Source organism: Callithrix jacchus, chromosome 7, assembly GCF_049354715.1.
Source record: "Callithrix jacchus isolate 240 chromosome 7, calJac240_pri, whole genome shotgun sequence".
NCBI classification, from domain to species: domain Eukaryota; kingdom Metazoa; phylum Chordata; class Mammalia; order Primates; family Cebidae; genus Callithrix; species Callithrix jacchus.
Window position 1 is genome coordinate 28,248,113 of NC_133508.1, and position 25,875 is coordinate 28,273,987.

Consider the following 25,875-nt stretch of genomic DNA (forward strand, 5'->3'; position numbering starts at 1 on the left):
TCAACATGTTTTTGACCTTGGGTCCAGAAATTCTTTTTCATTACAATGTGTATAAAATGCAAATCTACTTATAATTATTACCTTTCAACATTTTACCCATCTCTACTGAAGGATCCCCGTTTGTATGAATTTATAGCATACAGTACTTGTAACTAATATTTATTTCCACATTTCCAAACAAAGGAAATATCCTACATCCCTTCTCCTATTTTACAAAAGGGGATCTCCACATACCTTATTTAGAAATGAGCACGATTTCACTCAAGTTTTAGAGAGACTCATAGAATTAGTATGGAGCATAGAGACGTTAACAAACCATCTCCTTTAATCACTGGAAGTGATCAAAAGCAAGACATTTTCCTTGCAAAATTTTTAAACAATCCTGGCCAGGGAAGAATATAAAATCCATATAAAGTTACCAAATAGAGCAATCTACTGGTATGTCTACAAGAAAAAAGGCAGGAAAAGAAAGAGAGAAGGATGCAAGAAAAGTGGGAAAGAAGTCAACAGCAGAAGGAAAGGCAGGCTCAGAGGCCGGAAGAACTACTTTCAGGGAGCTGAGAGTGCAGAACAGCAAAGGCCTGCCACTAAGGAACCTCATCCTCTCCCTTTTGCACCATAGGGGCAGAGGTGGGGAGGCGAGTTTGCACCCATTAGCAAGATGCTCTGCAAGATACAGCAATAAATTTAATCTGGTCTCTCTACTCAAGAAGTAGGTATTAAGACAGACAACCTGAACCATCAGAATGGCAGAAGGCAGAACACAGGTGCTTATCAGTAAGGTAGCTGAAAAGGGGATTCATTGCTTCCTTAAGAATTAGAATACAGAGTCATCAGCTGCAGGGAGAAAAGAAGCTGGAAGGTTGGTGAGTAAAAATACGATATATTCATTAATTTGAAAATTACATTGTGTTCAAAAACTCTGGATGAAAAAACTTGCAGATTGAAATTAACATATGTCAAACCAAATAATTAAATACAAAAGCCATGTATGTGCCAACATATGAGCTCATAGCTCCAGACGAATAAGCTATGGTTCACTGACCTGTTTGGGTATTAATGAGCTCATCAAATCTTTTTTTCCCAACAATCACAGACATTACACTACTTGGAAAATGGTAAATAGAAAGTCAGGTCAACATGAACATTTCTCTGCTAGCTTAAATCTACATTTAAGTCATAATTTCACAAATTAAAATGTCAGGTGTATTTATTTTGAGATTACCTAGAGACATTCAATTTTGCATTTCATAGACTTTTAATATTGTTTTGTGTCTCCATATAAAACATTTATCTGTGTCAAAAACCTTGAAATCATTTATAGATACACTTTTCCTTTTATTGGCTATGTTAAGAAAATTTACCTGTGGGAACTATAAGAATTCCAAGCAATTTACTGTCTGGCCAAGAGTATCACATTTGCACATGATTTATTGATGAATAACTTGTGCAAATTTAAGTAGCACTTCATCAATAAATGTTTTCTTTAGCTGTACTGGGACAGAAATAGTGCATCTCTTTTTTGCCTAATGCTACATGGACTTACTCTAAATAGTTGAAAAACTCAAGATAGTTATCCAGTAATTAGGCTATTTGAGACACTCTCTTTGCTCTGTTCACTGGGAGGATATTATTGAGGCTGTTCACTCTCTCACTCCATGCCTGCCCCATTAAATCCTAAGGGAGAAAATTCTTTCTGCTCTTAGCACCAGGATCAGTTATACTCACTGGCAACTGGTTTGTTTTCATTTTGAGATGCTGAGAGACTTTCCCTTTCTGTATTAACTCACTTTGTTTCCCTCCTTTTACTGGTTGCTAGAGAACTGAAAGTAAAAATTGAAGGCCACCTATACAAGTCAGTTAAGTCTCCATGCCACACGTTTTCTACAATAATAATAAGCAATAGAAATAATTATAATTGCCAACGGTTACCAAGTTCTTTGTGCTAAGCACTTTACATGTGTTATATTTCATTAAATAATCCTAATATGAGAGAACTTTTATTTTTCCATCTTCGCCAGTGAGGAAACTGAAGCTTATAGGGGTTAGTCAACTCACCCAGGGCCACTGAGTAAGCGGCAGAATTTCAACTCAGCTGGTCTTTCCAGCGTCAAAGACCATGCTTCTAATTACTCTGGTATTCTGCTTCCTGGCCCATCTTTTGTTTCTGCCATTTTGACTATGTTTCCTTTTGCTAATAAAATTAAGATAATGGACCAGGACTCTTGGGAAAAACTCAGGACTCTCTTAATGCATCTTCTGAAAGGCTATGCCTTGGACAAGCATAGTGGCTTATGCCTGTAATCCCAACACTTTGGGAAGCCAAGGTGGGAAGATTGCTTAAGGCCAGGAGTTCAAGATCAGCCTGGGAAAGAGAAAAAGGAAGAGGAGAGGGGAGGGGAGCGGAGGGGAGGGGAGGGGAGGGGAGGGGAGGGTAAAAAAGAGAAGGAAGAAAGGAAAGGAGAAAGAAGGAAAGAAAGGAAAGAAAAGGGAAGAAAAGGGAAGGGAAGGGAAGGGAAGGGGAGGAGAAGGGGAGGAGGGAAGTGGAAAGGAGGGGAGGGGAGGGGAGGGGAAGGAAGGGGGAAGGAAGAAAGGAAGGGCCATGTCTAAGCCCCATTGGGCCTGTCTAGAGCTGTCCACCTCAAAGAGAGGGAGTAGTGTTGGCAAAGTTCTCCACTGCCAGTTCCCCCCTCCCTAGATGACATGCTTTTTAAGAGTCCAGGAGAGACGATCACAGGAGGCTCTGTGGTTTGGCACAGATGCAGAGGCACTGTTGCAAGGGTGTCCTAAGTGCCCCAAGGCTGCACATAGTCACTGTACATGCCAGACTAGGCCGCTGTGTCAATCAATGTGGTTTGTGCACAAGTACTCCTGGCAAAGGGGAGCTCAGGAGCATGTGGCCTGAATCTGGCCTGTGCTCCATGCTAGTGTTTCCAAATTCCCAACAGATTAATCTTCAAGATCTAGGAATATGCAATCAAAATTCCTAGGAATTTGCATGAGTTCCCAAGTTATATGATTCTGTATTTTTCCTAACATTTCATTTACATGTCTTTAAACAATAATGAATGCCTGTAATAAGAGTGAATCATTTCTATCATAATAAACAGTAAATCATGTTTTTGTGGTAGAGTTATGCTCAAAATTTCAGAGGTTTTCTGTAAAAAAAAAATCTTATGTAATAAATGCATGATTTATTATTGAGCCAGATTATAATGAGCCAAATATTATTATTATATATATTATATGTATTATTATGAGCCAAATAATATTATTATTTATTATTATGTGACATAATTATATACTGCACCAACATGTAAAAACAATAAGCACTTGATATAGAAATTTCATAATACAAAACACTGAGGAAAACATTAACACAAAATAAATGCCAAATAAAAACCATTTTAAAAATTGACAGATGCCATAAAAATATTTAATATTTATAAAGTATCATGCTTAAAAATGAAATTTTAAAACTCACAAAATATTAACTGTCCTCTCCAATAGTCTAGAGGTTTCTTTCATGACAAACAGTCCAAATTAAAAATAAAAAATTTCATTTTGCCTTGATGTTGGTTAAATCATTAAGAGCCTGCCAAAAGGGTCTTCAAGTTGAGCATTAGGGCTTCATATAAGCTCATACCCTTTTTGAGATATGAAAATATTTATTTATTTATTTATTTATTTATTTATTTATTTATTTATTTATTTATTTTAAGACAGAGTTTTGCTCTTGCCCCCCAGGCTGGAGTGCAATGGGGTGATCTTGGCTCAACCTCTGCCTCCAGGGTTCAAGCGATTATCCTGCCTCAGCCTCCCATAGCTGAGATAATAGGCATCCACCACCATTCCTGGGTAAACGTTTTTGGTATTTTTCATGGAGATGAGATTTCACCATGTTGGCCAGGCTGGTCTTGAACTCCCGACCCCAGATGATCCACCCGCCTTGGCCTCCCAAAGTGCTGGGATTACAGGTGTGAGTCACCTCACCTGGCCAAAATATTATTTATTTTTAACTGACCAAGAATAATTGTATATATTTATGGGATACAATGTAGTATTTTGATAAATGTTTACATTGCGCAATAATTAAGTCAAGGAAAGCCACTGGCAAATGCCCTTGGTTGATTGACCAAAGACATGGAAAACCAAAAAGAAAACATGAATTAAGTCAAATGTTTTTTCACAAATACTTCTGGACATTGGCTTTACACAAGGCCTAAAGACCATCAATACCTGCTATCTGATGTCGAAATAAATATTAATCTGGGTTTTGGTGAGCCATTTCCCTTGCCCTCCCACAAATTCAAGTACTTAAATACATTATGTGGGCCAATTATTATGTAAAATATTCTCATATATGCTATCTGACTTAAGAGAGAAATGAAAACGGACCAATCCACACTATAAGCACCAACAATGTCTCAGAAACCATGCTGTATGTTTCAAGTATATTTTTTAAAACTTTATAATAATCTGTAGTACAGGTATATTAATTTTATTCCATGGGTTGAAGAAAATCAGGGATCAAACTGTAATGTTTCAACAGTGACATTGCTAGTAAATGAAACAGCCTAGAGTTTAACCAAAATTCAGCTTTAAAAATCCATGTTATTTCTTCCACACCATACTACAAATCATAAAATGGCAGCAAGTCACAATTTCAGCTGTTTACCAGGCCCACTCTCCAGCCAGGAGAGAGGGATGGTACCAGGCAGCCTGCTTGCTCCATGAGGATGAATCTTGCATTCTCAGGGTAATAAGACCTTCCCCTGCACACACTAGATAAAACAACAGGAGTGTTTGCTACTCTTATTTGAAAGAAACATAAAGTAAACTTGAAAGCAGCATATATATTTTTGGGAAAGTATTCTAAATGAACATTACAAACATAGTGCCATAGACCTTTCTTACCTTTAAATATTTCACCAGCTTCTGAATTTGCCAATATTCTGATGGCAAATCTGCATTTGCTTCCTGACGATGGTCAGGTGGTTCTTCATCTTCCTCACTTTCTGAGGAACTGTCACTAATGATTTCCTCAATCTTTTCAGCACTCTTTCTAGAACAATAACAACATATATATATGTAAGCTATAGTGTGGAGATGGTAATAATAATATTTTGGCAACATGGACACAAGCAATGGATCAGATACCAACACCTTCTGAGTTCTAGTAGATCTCTATTAAGAGCTACATGAGGCCAGGTGCAGTGGCTCATGCCTATAATCCCAGTGCTTTGGGAGGCTGAGGTAGGAGGATCACTTGAGGCCAAGAGTTCAACACCAGCCTGGACAACATAGCAAGACTCTGCTATGTTGAGCTACAAAAAAATATATATTTTTTTAATTAGCCAGACATAGTGGTGAATGTCTGTAATCCCAGCTACTCAGAAGGCTGAGGTAGGAAGATCACTTGAGCCCAGGAGTTTGAGCTGCAGTAAACCATTATTACATTACCACACCACTGCACTCCAGTGTGGGAGACAGAGCAAGACTTTGTCTCAAAAAAAGTAAAATAAAAAAGGAAATGCGTGAGATGAATAAACCTGTCTCTATCGCAGGTGCAATTGCTCTGGGTGCAATAATCATGATAAAGAAAACAGTGAGAAATAAACAAAAGAATTCAGTAAATGTCCTCAGGTCATACTTTTCAGTAATACCGCCACTCATTACATGTGGTCATCTATATTTACAGGTATTTCAACTTACTTATTTAACTAAAATTGAAGAAAGTTTAAAAATTCAGTTCTCTAAGCACACTAGCCACATTTCAAGTGCTCATGGCCCATGTACCACACGGGACAGCTCAGACACTGAGTATTTCTATTATTCCAGAAAATTCAACTGGACAGTGCTGCAAGGCCCTCAAGTGAAAGAGGCTCTGTTACCAAGGAGAGTCACTATTCAGCACATCTTTCCAGAACGCCTACAGCAAAGTACCTGGAAAGCCAAGGTGCCAAAGAACAGCAATGACATGAACATCATCAGGTTCAGGACCGAGAGTTAACCACCGACTCTGAGAGGCATTAGCATGCAAAGTGTTGAGTTCCACAGAAGAACATTACATTCTGTGGTTTGATGCATGGGCAACAGTATTATAAGAGCCTTCTGTAATCTCATATATACCCTGTGTCCCTGCAGAGGTCTCTCATGCACACTCATCACACCAGCCTGTCTTCACCTCCCACTGCTGGATGTGAGGTTATTGCCATTGGGTCACCAAACCCACAATGATGCTTCCGGAGCTGCTCGTCCATCACTCATCCCAGGATGTTGATCCTGATATTGTTTCCCATATGTTCCTGATCTCACAGGACAGAAGCAAACTTTTAGGTCTTCTAGCTGATTTTAATATCAAATAATACCAACAGCAGCCACCAGTTCTAAATGTCGATTTTGTCCCAGGTACTCATTATTTCTAAACCCCACAACCACCTCACAAGGCAGGCTCTATTATCCCCATTCTACAAGCAAGGAAACCTCAGAGAAATTAAGGGGAAAGAAAAAAAAAAATCATTCATCTTGAAGGATCCAAAATTACTTAAAATATGACTCTTGCCAATCACATATTAAGGTGTCCTTAAATATCAAAGCCACAAGGTCAGTGACCACTATAGAAAACACAAGTCCACAATACTTTTCCTCTAATTCTGAAATCCAAAAAGCTCTGAAAATGGACTTTTCCCCCCACTGGACTTAACCTGTTGCTGAGGCCTTGTATGAATTGATACTAGACTATTTATGGCCTTTATTGCTCTAATTCATTGTGAATACTCATGTTTCACTACAGAAATGCTCATGTTTTTGATTATAGGATATTGGCTCACGGTTCAATAGAGGTTGTTATATATTATACATTATATGAATTTCATTACCCTTTTTTAAAGCGAGTTTTTCAGAATCCCATGAATTTGGTCACAAGAATTCGGGACAACAGACTCTGGGTAAAATGTCTCCTTTTAATTCTTTCAACAATCTAGGAGGTTGTTATTACTCTCATTATAGAGATAATGAGTTAAAAAATAATTTGGGCCAGGCATTGTAACTCATGCCTGTAATCTTAGCACTTTGGGAGGCCAAGGTGAGTAGATTGCTTGAAGTCGGGAGTTTGAGACCAGCATGGCCGACATGGTGAAACCCTGTCTCTACTAAAAATACAAAAATTAGCTGAGTGTGGTGGCACACACCTCTTGTCCCAGTTACTCAGGAGTCTGAGATAGGAGAATTACTTGAACCTGGGAGGCAGAGGTTGCAGTGAGGCAAGACTGTGCCACTGCACTGCAGCCTGGATGACAGAGCAAGACTCTGTCTCAATAATAATAATAATAATAGGCATGAACAAAACTCCATGGTTAGTAAAGTGGCTGTGTAAAACAAATAGTTGTAATGGGAGCTGTTCCCTTGGTTCTTATGGGAGTTGGTGTAGTCATTTAACTCACATGTGCCTCAGTTTCCTCACCTGAGAATCGGGGATGATAACAGCAATTAGTATGTAAAGAGCTTATCACAGTGCCTGGCATAGAGAGAGCATGAAATACTTGTTAGATAGTTCTGTATTATCATGCATATACATTCAACAAACGTGCATGGAGGGCCTGTTGGCTACCAGGTATCAAGGGAATGCTGCTGAAGAATGCCGTCTTTCAGTATCTTTCTCAAACTCCAAGGAAAAGCTGTGGTTTTGCTTTTGAAGATCTGATCTGTTTTAATCTTAGGGACCCTATCAATTAAGTAACTTGTTAGGTTTTTGCCTTCACCTTGATCTTCAGCAATGGCAGAATCAAAGCTGTGGTCTATGAGTAATTATCTAAGTTCCCATTATTTTGAAGCTTAGCACCTTGTCCACCTGGGTAACTATCAGAAAATTTTTATTTCTGTTTTCTTGTATTGTATTAGTAAGTTCCATAAAGGCAAGGACCATTTTGGTCTTTTATACCGTCTCACCTAGCACAAGAAAGTCATTCAATAAATATTTGCTAGAAGAATCAAGAGATTAAAGCATGTGTGAATAAATGAATGAAAAAATGAATGCAGTCTAGGTTAAGATTATGAAAGGAGGGTATTTTTGGTGATAATTCCAGGAAGTGGCAACAGAGGCAGGTTGATGGAGAGGAGGCGACAGTCAGGGAGACTGAAACCAGGGAGTGTGTAGGCCAAGATTTGGTCCTGGTCTTCCTCTTGGGGTTTCAGATTTTTCAAGATGATGACTGGATGTAGGATGAAAGTCACAGCAAGTCAATGTTAACATCATGAGTGATCATGGATCTATGGAAAACAGCAAAGTCAGAGGCTTACATCAGCTTCATGGGAAAGGAGGTCGAATCTGAAGAGTAAGGTAGTTTGAAGCAATAAAGAGGAGATTTCTGCCTCTGTGATTATACAGGACCTTGGGAAAAGAAGGTCCTGAAGGAGAATCTCTGCTGTCAAGGAAAACTTTCAATAAATGCAAGAAAGGAGAGAGTGGAGGCTTTAGTGCATAGGGTGAGGACATAAAGAAATTCATTTCCTTGTAGTATGAGGAGGCCCAAGTCAAAAATGTAAAAGAAAGAGCAAAGTGGAAGAATGATTCAGATGGGATATTGTAGAGCAGGACAGGGGTGAAAGTCCAGGAGGAGACATGACTCAATCGGGTTTGCATTTAGAGTTGTGTCCATGGGTAAAAGGAACCCAAGGACCCTACCAGCCGCTCCCTGGAGTCATGTATTCATTCTGGGCTCCCATTAATCTTTCAGAAACATATCTGGGTACGAGGTAATCCATAAAAGGGTTACTGACACCCTACACAGTGCAAACCTGGAGTGAAATCAACGAGGGCTGAAAACGGGCCATCTGCAGAAATTTAACATTGATTTACAAAAATAGAATAAGTGGAATCATGATCATTGTGCTCTAATTCTAAAAAGTCTTAAGAGAAAGCAAACTTTATTCCTCATTGCTCTAGAAGCTTCTAACTCAACATTAAGCTCATGGGCAAGGAATAGTCCATTCAAGCCTCATGCTCATATCTAATTCTTTCTCATTTTCTTTGTTTCTCTCCCTCCTCTCCTCTCTCCAACTCCCCGTGGGTTCTCGTCCGTAAAAGTCTTTTCTACTCTATTCCATTTTGGAACATAGGAAGAGGATGGGCAATTTTTAAATTGTATTAATTTGCAAGATTCCATGATTCTCTTTATTTCTTACAGGTTTTTTGGCACAGAGAGCCCCAATTTTTGCACTTCCAAAAGCCAATTTGCGTGTAAAATACTATGATTGTGCTCTCTGGACCACGGTAGAGGGAAGGCCTGAATTGAAGCATCTGTTCCCATTTAACAAGCCTCCTGAGTGAAGTTTCCAGTAGATCAGGTCTATTCAAGAAGTGGCTTAAATTTAACTTAAAGATTCCAGATTGAAGCATATACTAGAATAGGTCTAAATTCTTTGGGGAAAGCCTAAATTTACTTTCTCTTAGCCTAACAAGCTCCTGGAGTTGAGGGCAGAATGAAATATGTCAACCCAATCACTCCATAATCCCATTTTAAAAAGCAGCACCCCAAAGAAAAGCTGCCTTTTTTTTTCCTTTGATAGCTAACTTTAAAATGCTTTTCCTATTTGACATGATTCCTTCCTATCCTATCCCATAGCAACTGCATATTCAGGAGGAAAAAGAAGCAAACACCAATGTTGAATTGATCTACAAATTCCACTTTAAGAAACACTTCTCTACCACAGCATTCTATCTACTTAGGCAAGATTAGACACAGAGAACTTTTCATTTTTATCATTGAATAATAGTTGTTGTTTAGATACACAACTTTACCTTAACCTATTACCCTAAAGTTCTCTAACTAGCTAAAAATGAAATACTTTGGCCCAATATCTATTTTAGGAAAGATGAAGTAGATATACTTTTCTTTATTTCTCCCACCAAGTACAGCTAAAAATTTGGATACTGTATATAAAACAAGCATAAGGTGAATCTGAAAGATAGAGGGGGAAAAAAAAAGAGGACTACCTAGGGATCTAAAGGGAACACAGCGGTGCATTCCCTGGGTTCTATTTCTGTCTCATTCATCCTAGACTGGGCACTGGAAAAGCCAGCAAAGCAGAAACTCCAGTGGGTGCAGACAAAAAACAGGACCCAAGAAAGTCACGCTCTGTCTAATTCAAAGGGCCAGAAAAGGAAAGCCTAATAAGAACAGAAAATGTTTAGATAACAAATGATCTATTTCAGTCAATACTGCAGAAAACAGCGTGGCCCAACTCTACCTCTTACAGCAAAGGCCAAGTGAAGAGCCTTGGGGTCTATCTTTGTCAGACTGTAAGAAAACACTGCAACCCACCTGCTGGGGTGGCATCAGAGAAGGCCTGACAGAGAGTCAGATGCTCACTGCCTCTCAACAAAAATGAAACCACTCCCCTGAACTGTGATGTCAGTAGAGCTCACTGACAAAGTAACTGAGGACTCCCCTGTCACACTGTCAGGCTGGTATCAGCAGAGTCATAGGTGGAGCATAAACTCCCACCACCCTCCAGAAACAATGAGGACCTCCTTGCCTGTCCCCTTAGGTGTCAATGAAGGCCTACGGGAAAACCTGCTATTTCTATTCCTCACCAGCCTAGGGAAGCAGCACACACCTCAACCTGCAAATATAGTGGCAGAGAAGGTTTTCTAAAATACAAGATTTAGGCCAGGTGCAGTGGCTCATATCTGTAATCTCAGCACATTGGAAGGCTGAGGCGGGAGGATCACATGAGTCCATGTGTTCAAGACCAGCCTGGCTGGCATGGCAAAACCCTGTATCTACTAAAAATACAAGAATTAGCCAGGTGTGGTAGTGCATGCCTGTAATCCCAGCTACTCAGGAGGCTGAGGCAGGAGAATTACTTGAATCCAGGAGGCGGAGGTTGCTGTGAGCCAAGATTGTACCACTGCACTCCAGCCTGGGTGACAGACCAAGACTCTGTCTCAAATAAATAAATAAATAAAAGATTTAAATAAGGTCCAGAGTCTCATAATAACCAAAATGTCTACATTTCAACTGAAAATTATTTGTCATACCAGGAATAGGGAAGACCTCATCTTGAATGAGAACAGACAATTGAAAAATGCCAATATCAAGGAGATGAAGATGTATGAATTATCTGACAGAAATGACAGCCACCATCTTAAAAATATTTCAGTAGGCAACATAAACATGCTTGAAACAAATGAAAAAAATAGAAAGTCTTGGCAAAGAAATAGAAGATAGAAAAGAAAAAGCAAATGGAAATATTAGAACTAAAAATTATAAAAAATGAAATTAAAAACTCACTGAATGGAATTAGTTGAAGAATAGGGCAGAAGAAAAAATAAATGAACTTGAAGATAGAACAACAGAATTTACTCAATCTGAACAACTTAGAGAGAACAAAACAAAAAAAAATGGACACAGCCTCAATGACTTCTATGAGTTTGTAACAAAAGCGCTAATATCTGCCACTCCGAAACTCATAAAACTGGCTGATCCTTATCTTCCAGATATGTCACTTCTTTTGTCACACTGACAATCAACTAAGAAGTTTACTAGTTGCCCTCATATTTAATTGTTTTCATTAGCAATAACGTAGACCACTTCAAAATCAGCAGTCATTTGTGATTAGCAAAGGGACGCTCAGACAGATAACATTAATTTTGCCACGACGTGACTGTTTAGAGGCAAGACGTCATCAGTAGGAGCCCAGTGCTCCTAAAACTTCGTTCACTGCTCTTGGCATTAAATACATTTCTTTTCCCAGAGTCAACTAATGCTAGTAAATCCCTGTATTTCAGGTAAGTCTGCATGAGAAGAATATCTTGTAAAAGTATTTAAAGAAATCCAGTGTTATCGTTTTTACTAACACTCCTAGTAACTGTCAATGTAAATATCTTGGAACCCTGATAGTAAGAATGGCATTAATTTGCATGCTCACCAGCCCACTGTGTGAGGTGGCTTTAGGGAATTTGTCATGTTGACCAGAAACGTACCGACGTAATTGTGCTCTTCCGAGTGAAACAGATAGTCTTGTTTTTTCAAGTTTTCCTGTGTGTTTGTCCTCTTGGATTTCTTTCACTGAGCCTTTGCTCCTAAAATATATATATATGTAAATATATTAACTTTATTGCTTTATGATAATGAATAAAAAATAAAAGATGGCAATGTAGATATATAGTCCATTATTTCCATGCACTCAAATGATATGTGTTCCTGACAGAGTTCCAGCCTCATTCTGACACTCGGAGCTGTCTCTTTCACTCTTTCAGCACAGCCCTATGTTTTACGTATTGAAGAAACATTCTGTCCAGCACCTAGGAACAGGTCTTCACAGGCTGCCACTGTTGCTGTGAATCCTTCATCCAATGGCTTCTAGTCTAGGTATGTATCACCCTCAATTCTAGTTGTCTAGTTATCTTCCCCATCCAACATTGCAACAGGGCCTGCACCTGGTTTTCCAGGTATTCGCAGGCTTTGCATAGTCCTTGGCACATTCTGTGTTCTCCCTTGAACACCTGCTAAGGAATCTCATAGTTGAAAGAGTAAGCATATGGAAAAAGCAGTAGTTTAAAACTCGCTTCTCCGTTAACAGAGTTGCCCATGCACTTTTCATTTGCACATCGACTCTTTCAAACAGAGCCACAAAAGTCAAACGCCCCAAGATTGATGAGAATCAATCAGAGGAGCCAGAGTGTCTCTCCTCTCCACAGGACTCCTTTTTTCAAACAGTGCTCAGGGTTTGCTTCCAAAACACAATCGCCCTGTAGTTCTCAGAATCCCTGCAGGAAAAAGTCCCTGTGTGATTAGCCAGGAGCCAGTTCTTAACCCAAAAATGGGACAACATAGAACATCACTTACAGGCCACGACTTGCAAACTATTTGCTAAATTTTTTTAAGTGGGCTGGGTGCAGTGGCTCACGCCTGTAGTCCCAGCACTTTTGGAGGGAAAGGTGGGTGGATTACTTGAGCTCAGGAGTTGGAGACTAGCCTGGCCAACAGGGCAAAAACCCATCTCTATTAAAAATACAAAAATTAGCCTGGTGTGGTGGCACACACCTGTAAATCCAAGCTACTTGGGAGGCTGAGGCAGGAGAATTGCTTGAAGCCGGGAGGGGGAGGTTGCAGTGAGCCGGGTTTGTGCCACTGGACTCCAGCCTGGGTGACAGTGAGACTCTGTCTCAAAAACAAATAAATGCATACATATATAAATAAATCGTGCTCTAGGTGTTTTGGACTGCCCCAGCATTTAAGTAACATCGGCCCTCAATTTTTGCTTTGACACCTATTTATAGAGGGTCTTAAATGGCACTTGTTCAGTATATTTCATACATTCATCAAGCCAGTGTCTACTTTATACAGACCCATTCATATTTTTTAGACTCTAGCCTTTTTATAGTATTAAAATTCTGTTAAAAGAAAAGACATTATCTCTGTGACAGTTTTCCTGATTAACTCCATGTAATTTTCCTCATTCCACATTTTCCCGGTGTTTACTTAATCAGGTCTCTGCCATGGTTTTTACATTTCCCCTGTGACTTCTCCACGTGTTGTATCATCTTTTCTGTGTATTATTTGCCCTGCCTCACCAACTATATGAAAGTGAATTGTGTTCTTCCCTTCCCTCCATGGTGCTCCACACACAAACTCTACCAAATCTTTCTGCTTAGAATACAAAGAGAGGCAGAAAGGAATCAACCTGTGCCTTAGAGGGACATGTAAACATCTACCCAGTATTTTTCTATTATAAAAAAAGTTCTGGCCAGATGCAGTGGCTCACACCTGTAATCCCAGCACTTTGGGAAGTCAAGGCAGACAGATCACTTGAGGTTAGGAGTTTGAGACCATTCTGGCCAACATGATGTAACCCTGTCTCTACCAAAAATAAAAAATAAAATAAAAAGTTAGCCAGGCATGTGCCTGTAATTCCAGCTACTCGGGAGGCCAAGGCAGGAAAATCACTTGAACCTGGGAGGCGGAGGTTGCAGTGAGCTGAGAGGTACACTCTGGTGACAGAGCAAGACTCCCTCTCAAAATACATACATACATACATACATACATAAATACATACATACATACAATAAAATAAAACAAAATAAAGTTAAGTGAAAAATTAGGCGAATATGGTTACTAAAGATGCATCTGAAAACTAATGCAATTGTCTACATACTGTTTGTAATTAACAGTGGTCTTCCAGTTTAAGCTTGGTTCTAATCTCTTGGTCATTTGATTCCTCCCGAAATTAATTTGGTTCTTCTCCAGTGACCTCTTGTCTGAACCAGAAATGTCTTTGTGGAAGGCAGCTGCTTCGTCCTTCTTGGGGGCTTCGCTAAGTGGATCCTTTTCCTTTTGCTGTTCTTCATTGAAGCTAATCCCCTTTATTTATAAAATGAGAATAATTTGTAATGATATCTGAATTACCTAGGGTTCTCTGAAGATTAATGCTGGTGGTAAATACAGGAAAGGAAGTCTCAGATGCATCTCACTTGTGGTGCTTAGTAACAGCTAAATAAGGGCAGTGTCAAGACTAAGGCTTCTTTCGGAGTTAGGTAGACAGTAAGTAATGTGATGTTTCTAAACTCACACCTCTGCGGCAGCACGCACAGCTACAACAGCAGGGCTGGACCTGCTCGTACCTCACCACCACCAAAAAAATTAAACTAAAACCCTCTACTGACTGAAAATCATCATATTGAAATTACTTCCACTAAAGATAAAGGGAACATCTTGAAGGTAGACAAGTGTGACAGACATATTAAATACAAAGGAAGGAACATAAGAATGTAAGAGACCTCTCATCAGAAACACTGCAAACCAGAAAAATAGAGAGTAATATCTTTAAAGAACTAAAAAGCAAAAAGCACACAAAAAAAACATGTCAACCCAAAATTCTATATTAAGAGCAAAACAAAAATCTTTAAAAAATAAAGGCAAAATAAAAACCTTCACAGATGAACAAAAACAGAAAATTCACTGCCAGGAGACCTGTGCTAGAAATGTTAAAGAAAATTATTCATCAGAATTAACATCATCTCACGGATCTATGCAAAACATGGATCTATGCAAAAAAAAGTAAAAGCTATAGAAATGGTAAAAATAAATATACAAAACTTTGTGTATTATTTTTAATTATTCTAAAATAGTAATTATTTAAAGCAAAAATAGTAACAAAGTTTTGAGGGCTTTATGACATGTAGAAATAAAATGTATGACAACAATAACACAAAGAATAGTATATTGTTGTAAGTTTCTTAAACTATTTGTGAATTTTACAATCTTACTTAAAGGAGACATCATAAATTCGAGATATGTATTATAAGCTGGAGGGCAGCTAAGAAACTTTTAATAAGAAATATAGCTAGCAAACTAATAGCATAAATAAAATGGAATCATTTTTAAAAGCTCAATTCAAAAGGGGCAGAGAAAGGAAAACACCACAAAGAGCAGATGAAACAATCAGAAAACAAGTAGCAAGATAGTACATTTAAATTTAACTTATTTGTAGTTACAGCAAGTGAAAATGGTTTACACACATCAATTAAATGGGAAATCATCAAACTGGATGAAAAAGGAAACCTAACTATTTATGGCCTAAAGAAACTATTTTATATATAAAGATACAACTACATCAGAAGTAAAAGGCTGGAGAAGAATAGTTCATGCAAAGAATAATCAAAAGAAAGCAGGAATGGCCATATTAAAATCAGACAATATGGACTCCAAAGCAAATAATATTGACAGAGACAAAGAAGGGCACACATACTAATAAGGAATCAGTTGGCACATGATTGTAAATGTATATTCACCAAACAACAGAGCTTCGTAATATAGGAAGGAAACATAGAGCTAAAAGGAAAAGTAGATATATCCATAATTGGTAGACTTCAAAACTGTCTCAGCATTCAATAAATGAACAGACAAAACTTCAGTAACGATATAGAAGACCTGAGCAACACAACCAAACAACTTGACTTAATTGACATTTAAAAGACACACCACTCAATAACACCAGAATACACAGTCTCCTCAAATGTACAAAGAAAAATTCACCAAAATAGACCATATGCTGGACAATAAAATGAACATTAACAAGCTTAAAGTAATGAAAATCATATAAAGTATCTTAATACATTGGAACAGAACTAGAAATTAGTAAAAGATCTACAGAAATTCCTCATATATATTGAATAAAAACATCATACATTAAAATCTGTGGAATACAGTTTACGCAATGCTCATAAAGAAATTTGCAGCATGAAATCTTATGGACAAAAAAAATAGAGGCTGAGACAGGCAGAGCACTTGAGGCCAGGATTTCGAGACTAGCCCAGCCAACATGGCAAAACCCCATCTCTACTAAAAATAAAATAATTTGTGTTCATGGGTACATGTGAAGGTTTGTTATATAGATAAACTCATGCCCAGAGATTTGTTGTACAGATGATTTCATCATTCAGGTAGTAAGCCTATACCCAATAGTTATTTTTTTCTGATCTTCTCTCTTCTCCCATCCTCCACCCTCAACTAGGCCCCAGGGTCTATTGTTCCCCTTCGTGTCCATGTGTTCTCATCATTTAGCTCCCATTTATAAGTGGGAACATGTGCTATTTGGTTTTCTTCCTAAAAAGGACATGATCACATTTTTATGGCTGTGTAGTATTCCATGGCATATATGTACCATAGTTTCTTTATCCAGTCTACCACTGATGGGTATTTAGGTTGATTTGATGTCTTTACTACTGTGAATAGTGCCACAATGAACGTATGTGTGATTGTGTCTTTATGTTTCTTTGGGTATATACACAGCAATGAAAGTGCTAGGTTACATGGTAGTTCTGTTTTTAGCTCCTTGAGGAATTGCCATGCTGCTTTCCACAATGACTGAACTAATTTACACTCCCACCAACAGTGTATGAACATTCCTTTTTTTCTGCAACTTCACCAGCATTTGCTATTTTTTAACTTCTTGATAATAGCCATTCTGAGTGGTGTGACATATCTCACTGTGGTTTTGATTTGCATTTCTCCAATAATCAGTGATATTGAGCTTTTTCTACATGCTTGTTGGCTACATGTATGTCTTCTTTTGAAAAGTATCTGTTGATGTCCTTTGTCCACTTTTTAATAGGGTTGTTTTTTTCTTGTAAATCCATTCCTTATAGATGCTAGATATTAAACCTTTGTCAGACGCATCATTTGCAAATATTTTCTCCCATTCTGTAGGCTGTCTGTTTATTCTGTTGATAGTTTGCTATGCAGAAGCTCTTATGTTAATTAGATCCCACTCATCAATTTTTGCTTCTGTTGCAATTACTTTTGTCATTTTTGTCATGAAATCTTTGCCAGTTTCTATGTTAAAAATTATATTGTCTAGGTGGTCTTCTGGGGTTTTTATAGTTTTGAGCTTTCCATTTAAGTCTTTTACTGCTCTTTAGTTGATTTTTGTATACAGTATAAGAAAGGGGGCATATGTTTCAATCTCTGCATATGGCTAGCCAGTTATCCCAACACCATTTATTGAATAGAGTCCTTTCCCATTGTTTGTTTCTGTCAGCTTTGTCATAGATCAGATGGTTGTAGGTTTACAGCCTTGTTTCTGGGCTCTCTATTCTGTTCCATTGGTCTATGTGTCTGCTTTTTATGCCTGTACCACGTTGTTTTGGTTACTGTAGCCCTGTGGTATAGTTTGAAGTTGGGTAGAGTGATACCTCCAGCTTTTTTTTTCCTTAGGATTGTCTTGGCTATTTGGGTTCTTTTCTAGTTCCATATGAATTTTAAAATAGTTTTTCCTAGTTCTGTGAAGAATGTTTTTGGTAGTTTGATAGGAATAGCATTGAATCTCTAACTTGCTTCACACAGTATGGCCATTTGAATGATATTTATCCTTTCAATCCATGAGCATAGGATGTTTTTTCATTTGTTTGTGTCATTTCTGATTTCTTTGTAGTGTTTTGTAATTCTCCTTGTAGGGATCTTTTACCTTTCTGGTTAGCTATATTCCTAGGTATTTTATTCTTTTTGTGATAATTGTAAATGGGATTGCATTCCTGATTTGGCTCTTGGCTTGGCTATTGTTTACAGGAATTCTGGTAATTTTTGTAAATTGATTTTGTATCCTGAAACATTGCTGAAGTTGGTTATCAGCTGAAGGAGCTTTTGGGCTGAGAATCCATTGTTTTGTATGCTCCAAATAAAACATTATTCACAACTGAATTCATAAAATTTTTTCATATACAAATATGACTAGATTAAATTAAATATATCGTGACATTTTAAAAAAACTAGAGAAATAAGAGTAAATTAAACCCCAAATAAGAAGACATAAATATCAAAGTAGAAAAGAGAAAAATTAAACCTAAAGCTAGTTCCCTGAGAAAATTTAGTAAATCTGTAGTTCAAAAGCCAGATGGCTCAGAATAAAAAACCCCACAAATGACCAATGTTAGGAATGAGAGGTAACAATGACTACAAATTCTATAGATATTAAAAGGTCAGATCTGGACCAACCAGACCCAATAGACATCTACAGAACTATCCACCCCAAAACCATAGAATATACATTCTTCTCAGCACCACATCACACTTATTCTAAAATTGACCACATAATTGGATGTAAAACACTCCTCACCAGATGCAAAAGAATGTAAAACCTAACAACCAGTCTCTCAGACCACAGTGCACTCAATAGAACTCAGGATTAAGAAACTCACTTAAAACCACACAACTGCAAGGAAACTAAACAACTGCTCCTGAATGATGACTAGATAAATAATGAAATGAAGGCAGAAATAAAGATGTTCTTCAAAACCAATGAGAATGAAGGCACTACGTACCACAATCTCTGGGACACGTTTAAAGTAGTGTCTAGAGGGAAATCTGCATCACTAAATGCCCACCAGAGAAGCGAGGAAAGATATAAAATCAACACCCTAACATCATGATTAAAAGAACTAGTGAAGCAAGATCAAACAAATTCAAAAGTTAGCAGAAGGCAAGAAGTAACTAAGATCAAAGCAGAACTGAAGCAGATAGAGACAGAAAAAAACCTTCAAAAAAAATCAATAAATCCAGGAGCTGGTTTTTTGAAAAGATGAACAAAATAGACTGCTAACTAGACTAATAAAAAAGAAGAGAGAGAATATTCAAATAGATGCAATAAAAAATGACAAAGAGGATATCACCACCAATCCCACAGAAATACAAACTACCATCAAAGATTACCACAAACACCTCTATGCAAATAAACCAGTAAATCTAGAAGAAATGGATAAATTCTTGGTCACATGCACCCTCCCAAGACTTAACCAGGAAGAAGTTGAATTCCTGAATAGACCAATAACAAGGTCTGAAGTTGAGGCAGCAATTAATAGCCTATCAACCAAAAAAAGTCTAGGACCAGTTGGGTTTACAGCCAAATTCTACCAGAGGTACAAAGAGGAGCTGGTGCCATTCCTCCTGAAACTATTTCAAACAATACAAAAGAGGGAATCCTCCCTAACTCATATTATGAGACCAACATCATCCTGATACCAAAACCTGGCAGAGACACAATTAAAAAAGAAGATTTCAGGCCAATATCCGTGATGAAAATTGATGCAATATTCTTCAATAAAATACTGGCAAACTGAATCCAACAGCATATCAAAAAGCTTATACATCATGATCAAGTTGGCTTCATCTCAGGGATGCAAGGCTGGTTCAAGATCTGAAAATCTATAAATGTAATCCATCACATAAACAGAACCAAAGACAAAAACCACATAATGATCTCAATAGATGCAGAAAAGGCCTTCGACAAAACTCAACCTTTATCCTAAAAACTCTCAATAAACTAGGTATTGATGGATAGTATCTTAAAGTAATAAGAGCTATTTATGACAAACTCACAGCCAATAGCATGCTGAATGGGCAAAAACTGGAAGCATTCCCTTTGAAAACTGGCACAAGACAAGGATGCCCTCTCTCACCACTGCTATTCAGCATAGTATTAGAATTTCTGGCTAGGGCCATTAGGCAAGAGAAAGAAAGGGTATTAGAATAGGAAGACAGGACATCAAATGGTCCCTGTTTGCAGATGACCTAATTGTATATTTAGAAAACCCCATCGTCTCAGCCCTAGATCTCCTTAAGCTGATAAGCAACTTCAGCAAAGTCTCATGATACAAAATCAATGTGCAAAAATTGTAAGCATTCCTATACACCAGTAACAGACAAACAGAGCCAAATCATGAGTGAACTCCCATTCAAAATTGCTACAAAGAGAATAAAACACCTAGAAATACAACTAACAAGAGGTGTGGAGGACCTCTTCAAGGAGAACTATAAACCACTGATCAAGGAAATAAGAGAAGACACAAACAGATAGAAAAATACACCATGCTCATGGTTAGGAAGAATCAATATTGTGAAAATGGCCATACTGCCCAAAATTAATTTATACATGCAATGTTACCCCCATCAAACTACCAATGACTTTCTTCACAGAATTGGAAAAACCACCTTAAACTTCATATGGAACCAAAAAAAGAGCCCACAAGACAATCCTAAGCAAAAAAGACAAAAAAAAAACCTCAAAGCTGGAGGCATCATGCTACCTGACTTCAAACTATATTACAAGGCTACTGTAATCAAAACAGCATGATACTGTACCAAAACAGAGATATAGACCAATGGAACACAACAGAGGCCTCAGAAAGAACGTCACGCAACTACAATCATCTGATCTTTGAAAAACCTGACAAAAACAAGCAATGGGGAAAGGATTCCCTATTTAATAAATGGTGTTGGGAAAAAGGGCTAGCCATAAGCAAAAAGCTGAAACTGGACCCCTTCCTTACTTCTTATACAAAAATTAACTCTAGATGGATTAACTATTTGAACAAAAGACCTAACACCATTAAAATCCTAGAAGAAAACCTAGGTAATACCATTCAGGACATAGGCATAGACAAGGACTTCATAACTAAAACACCAAAAGCAAAGGCAACAAAAGCCAAAATAGACAAATGGGATCTAATTAAACTTAAGAGCTTCTGCACAGCAAAAGAAACTATCAATAGAGTTAACCGGCAATGAACATAATGGGAAAAAAATTTTGCAATCTACCCATCTAACAAAGGGTTAATATCCAGAATCTACAGACAACTTAAACAAATTTACGAGAAAAATACAATAAACCCCATCAAAAAGTTGGCAAAGGATATGAATAGACGCTTTTCAAAAGAAGATATTTATGCAGCCAACAAACATGAAATAAAGCTCATCATTGGTCATTAGAGAAATAGAAATCAAAATCACACTGAGATACCATCTCATGCCAGTTAGAGCTGTGATCATTAGAAAATCAAGAGATGACAGATGCTGGAGAGGATGTGGAGAAATAGGAATGCTTTTACACAGTTTGGTGGGAGTGTAAATTAATTCAATCATTGTGGAAGGCAGTATGGCAACTTCTCAAGGATCTAGAACTAGAAATACCATTTGACCCAGCAATCCCATTACTTGGGTATATACTCAAAGGAGTATAAATCATTCTATTATAAAGACACATGCACACATATGTTTACTATGGCACTGTTCACAATAGTAAAGACTCGGAACCAACTCAAATGCCCATCAATGATAGATTGGATAAAGAAAATATGGCACATATACACCATGGAATACTATGTAGCCATAAAAAACAATGAGTTCATGTCCTTTGCAGGAACATGGATGAAACCAGAAACCATCATTCTCAGCAAACTGACACAAGAACAGAAAACCAAATACTGCATGTTGTCACTCATAAGTGGGTGTTGAACAATGAGAATACACAGACACAGGGAGAGGAACATCACACACCAGGGCCTGGAGGGCAGGGGGCTAGGGGAGGAATAGCGGGGGGTCAGGGATTTGGGAAGGATAGTATTAGGAGAAATACCTAATGTAGATGACAAGGTGATGGATGCAGCAAACCACCACCATGGCACGTGTATACCTATATAACAAACCTGCATGATTTGCACATGTACCCCAGAACTTAAAGTATAATAAATAAATTTAAGAAAAAAAATTTTTTTTAAGTTGAACTTTATCAAAATTGAAGACATTTGCTCTTTGAAAGACACTGGAGAATTAAAATGCAAGACCCAGATTGGGACAAAATATTTATAAATCAAATATCTGACAGAATAAATAAGCCAAGAACTTATATAAAGATTGTTGCAACTCAATGAGAAGCTGAATAGCCCAATAAAAAAAATGGACAAAGAGTCTGAATAGACACTTTATCACATAAGATATGTGAATGGCAAATAAACACATGAAAAGATGCATTCAAAAAATGCAAATTAAAACCAAATGTGATACTAGTATACAACTATTAGAATGTCTGTAGTTAAAAGAGTGACAATACCAGTTAATGATGGGTATGTGGAAGAACTGGGACTCTCATACATTGCCAACATCAATGTATATTATTGCAACCACTATGGAGAGCCATTTACCAGTTGCTTAAAAAGTTAAACATACAACTACCATATGACCTTACCATTTTACTCTTAGGTTTTTAATCTAGGCATAATGAAACTATATAATCATAAAAATCCTTGTACAAAAATGTTCTTAGTAGTTTTATTTCTAATAGACCAAAACCTGAAATGACCCTACATCCATTAACAGGTGAGTGGATAAACAAATTGTGGCATAGCCATATAACAAAATAATATACACCCATAAAAGCAATAAATTAATGATAGATGGAAAAGCATGGATGAATCTCAAAAACAAACAAAAATCTGCATAAACTATACCACAAAAATTACAGAACACCAAGGAAGATCCTAAAGGCTCCCAAAGAAGGGAAAAAGCCAAAACAGTTCACATAGAAACATAAGCCTTTGAAATGCTAACTAAAAATTAAAAATTTCAAACCATTTCTCTAGAAACAACTGTGAGAAAATAATAAAGGTATTCTCTAACATGCAAATCCTCCTTTTTTTTCCCTCCCATGTACATCTTCTTCTCAGGAAGGTCTACCAAATGATGGGTGCACCAAGAAAAGGAAAACTGGGGCCGGGCATGGTAGCTTATACCTGTAATCCCAGCACTTTGGGAGGCAGGTGGATCACCTGAGGTTAGGAATTTGAAACCAGCTTGGCCAACATGGCAAAACCCCATCTCTATTAAAAATACCAGGTGTGGTGGTGTATGCTTGGAATCCCAGCTACTAGGGAGGCTACGACAGGAGAATTGCATGAACCCAGGAGGTGGAGGTTGCAGTGAGCCAAGATCATGCCACTGCACCCCAAGAGCAAGCCTCTGTCTCAAAAAAGAAAAGAAAAGAAAAACTGAGTAGAAGGAAACTTCTTCAACATGCTAAAGGGCACATAGGAAAATTCCACAGCTAAAATCAGGATCAACAGTGAAAGCCTAAAAGCTTGTCAATTAAGATCAGGAATCAGGCTAGGCATGGTGGCTCAGAGCTGTAATCCAAGCACTTTGGGAGGCCAAGGGAGGCATATCATTTGAGGCCAAGAGTTCGAGACCAGCCTGGCCAATATGTTGAAACCCCATCTCTACTAAAAATCCAAATATTAGCTGGGCATGGTAGCAGTTGCCTGTGATCCCAGCTACTCAGGAGCCTGAGGCATGAGAATCACTTGAACCTGGGAGGAGAGGTGAAGGTTGCAGTGACTCAAGATCATGCTACTGCACTCCAGCCTGTGTAACAGAATGAGACTCCATCTCAAGAGAAAAAGATCAGAAATCAGAAAAGTATGCCAGCTTTCACCACTCTTATTCAACATAGTCTAGGAAGTCCTAGCCTCAGTAATTAGTCAAGAAAAAGAAATTGTAAAATCGTCTAAATTGGAAAGGAAGAAGTAAAACTATCTCTGTATGCAGATGGCATAATCTTGTATGCAGAAAAACCTAACAATACACCACACACACACACACATATACAGAGTTAAATGAATTCAGTGAAGTTGTGAAATCCAATCTTAACTTTAAGACACAGAAATTAGATCTGATTTGAACACTCAAAAAGTTGTATTTACCACCAGTGAATGATCAAAAATGAAATTTAGAAGACAATTTCATTTATAGTAATATCAAAAGTAATAAAATATTAATGAGTAAATATAACAAAGGAGAAAAACCTGTACACAGAAAACTACTAAATATTGCTGAAAGCCGTTAAACACACAAATAAATGGAAATATACTTCCTGTTCAGAAACAGGACCTCATATGGTTAAGATGGCAATACTATGTAAAGCAATTCATAAATTCAATGAAATCTCATAAATTCTATCAAAATCTCAATGGTATTTTTTGCAGAAATGTAAAACCAAGCCTAAAATTCATATAGAGTGTCAAGGTATATCAAATAGCCAAAACAGTATTAAAAAACAAGAACAAAGTTTGAGGATTCCCACTTCCTGATGTCAAAACTAATATAACTATAGTAATCAAAACAATGTGATACTGATATAAAGAGAGACACATAGACCAATGGAATAGAATTAAAAGTCCCCAAGCAAACTCTTCCATCTATGATCAACTGATCTTCAACAAGGAAGCCAAGACCATCCAATGAAGAAAGAACAATCTCTTCAACAAATGGTGCTGGGAAAACTTACTATCTACATGCAAAAGAATGAAATTGGAACCTTATCTTATACCACAGACAAAAATCAACTCAAAAGAGATCAAACGCCTAAATTTAAGAGCTAAGACAATCCTTAGAGAACTATACAATCCTTAGAGAAAAACAAAGAAGCAAATTTTCATGACCTTGGATTTGGCAATGATTTCTTAAATATGATAATAAAAGCACAGACAACCTAAGAAAAAAATTGGTAAATTAGGCTTCATCAAAATTAAAAATGTTTGTGTGTAAAGAACACTATCAAGAAAGTTAAAAGGCCATCCACAGAATAAGATAAAACATTTGTAAACCTTCTATCTGATAAGGGGCTAATATCCAGCATATACAAAAATGAAAACTCAACAAAAAGATTCCATTTAAAATATAGGCTAAGGACCCAATGGACATTTCCTCAAAGAAGATAAACAGATAACCTACAAACACATGAAAATATGGTCAACATCACTAAATGTTAGGGAAATGCAAATCAAAGCCTCCGTGGGATTACCTCTTCACACTGGCTATGATGTTTGTAATTAAACAACAGTCTAGAAAATAAGAAGTGCTAACAAGGATGTGAAGAAAGTGGAATCTTTGGATATTGCTGGTGGGAATGAAAATGGTGTGGCCTCCATCGAAAACAGGTTGGCAGTTCCCTCAAAAGTTAAATACAGAATGACCATACGACCCACTTTTAGGAACAGACCCAAAAGAATTGAAAATAAGAACTCAACAGATACCTGTACCCCAATATTCATAGCGGCATTATTCACAATAGCCAAAAGGTAGAACAACCCAATGCATAAGCCAAATGTGGTCTATACATAAACAAAATAGTATTCAAGTATAAAAAGAATGAAATTCTCATACATGCTATAGCATGGATGAGCCTTGGAAACACTATGCTAACTGAAAGAAGCCAGACACAAAAGGACAAATACTGTACCACTCCAGTGATGTGAAATATCTAAAATAAGAAGCCTAATAGAAATAGACACAAGATCAGAGTTAACCAGGAAGTCGGGGGAGAAGAAATGGTGAATTATTGCTTAATGGGTGTAGTTTAAGTTGGGGATATGAAAAAGACTTAGAAATCGACAATAGTGATATTTGCACAACATTGCAAATGTAATTAATGCCACTGAACCCTGAACAATGGTACATTTATAATATTTTTATATTATGTTGTTAAAAACCACTAATAATAAAAAGTATCCAAAAATAGGCAAAATTACCTGTTTTTCTTGTA

The 25,875-nt window shown here is 37.4% G+C and overlaps 1 protein-coding gene across 13 annotated transcripts in view; it reads right to left on the minus strand.

The window, feature by feature from the left end:
• Positions 1-25,875, minus strand: part of ODAD2 (outer dynein arm docking complex subunit 2) — a 163,632-nt gene that overhangs the window by 118,437 nt on the left and 19,320 nt on the right. For 10 of the 13 annotated variants that reach the window (XM_035306996.3, XM_035306998.3, XM_009000094.5 and 7 more), the window contains 3 exons: positions 14,164-14,369; positions 11,990-12,088; positions 4,918-5,065 (listed from right to left, as the gene is read on the minus strand). In XM_035306996.3, coding sequence (XP_035162887.1) covers positions 4,918-5,065; positions 11,990-12,088; positions 14,164-14,369 — 453 coding nt within the window. Of the gene's footprint in view, positions 1-4,917; positions 5,066-11,989; positions 12,089-13,052; positions 13,169-14,163; positions 14,370-25,875 lie in introns of those variants that run through there. The other 3 variants (XM_078329676.1, XM_078329677.1, XM_054258551.2) reach the window with 2 other exon arrangements.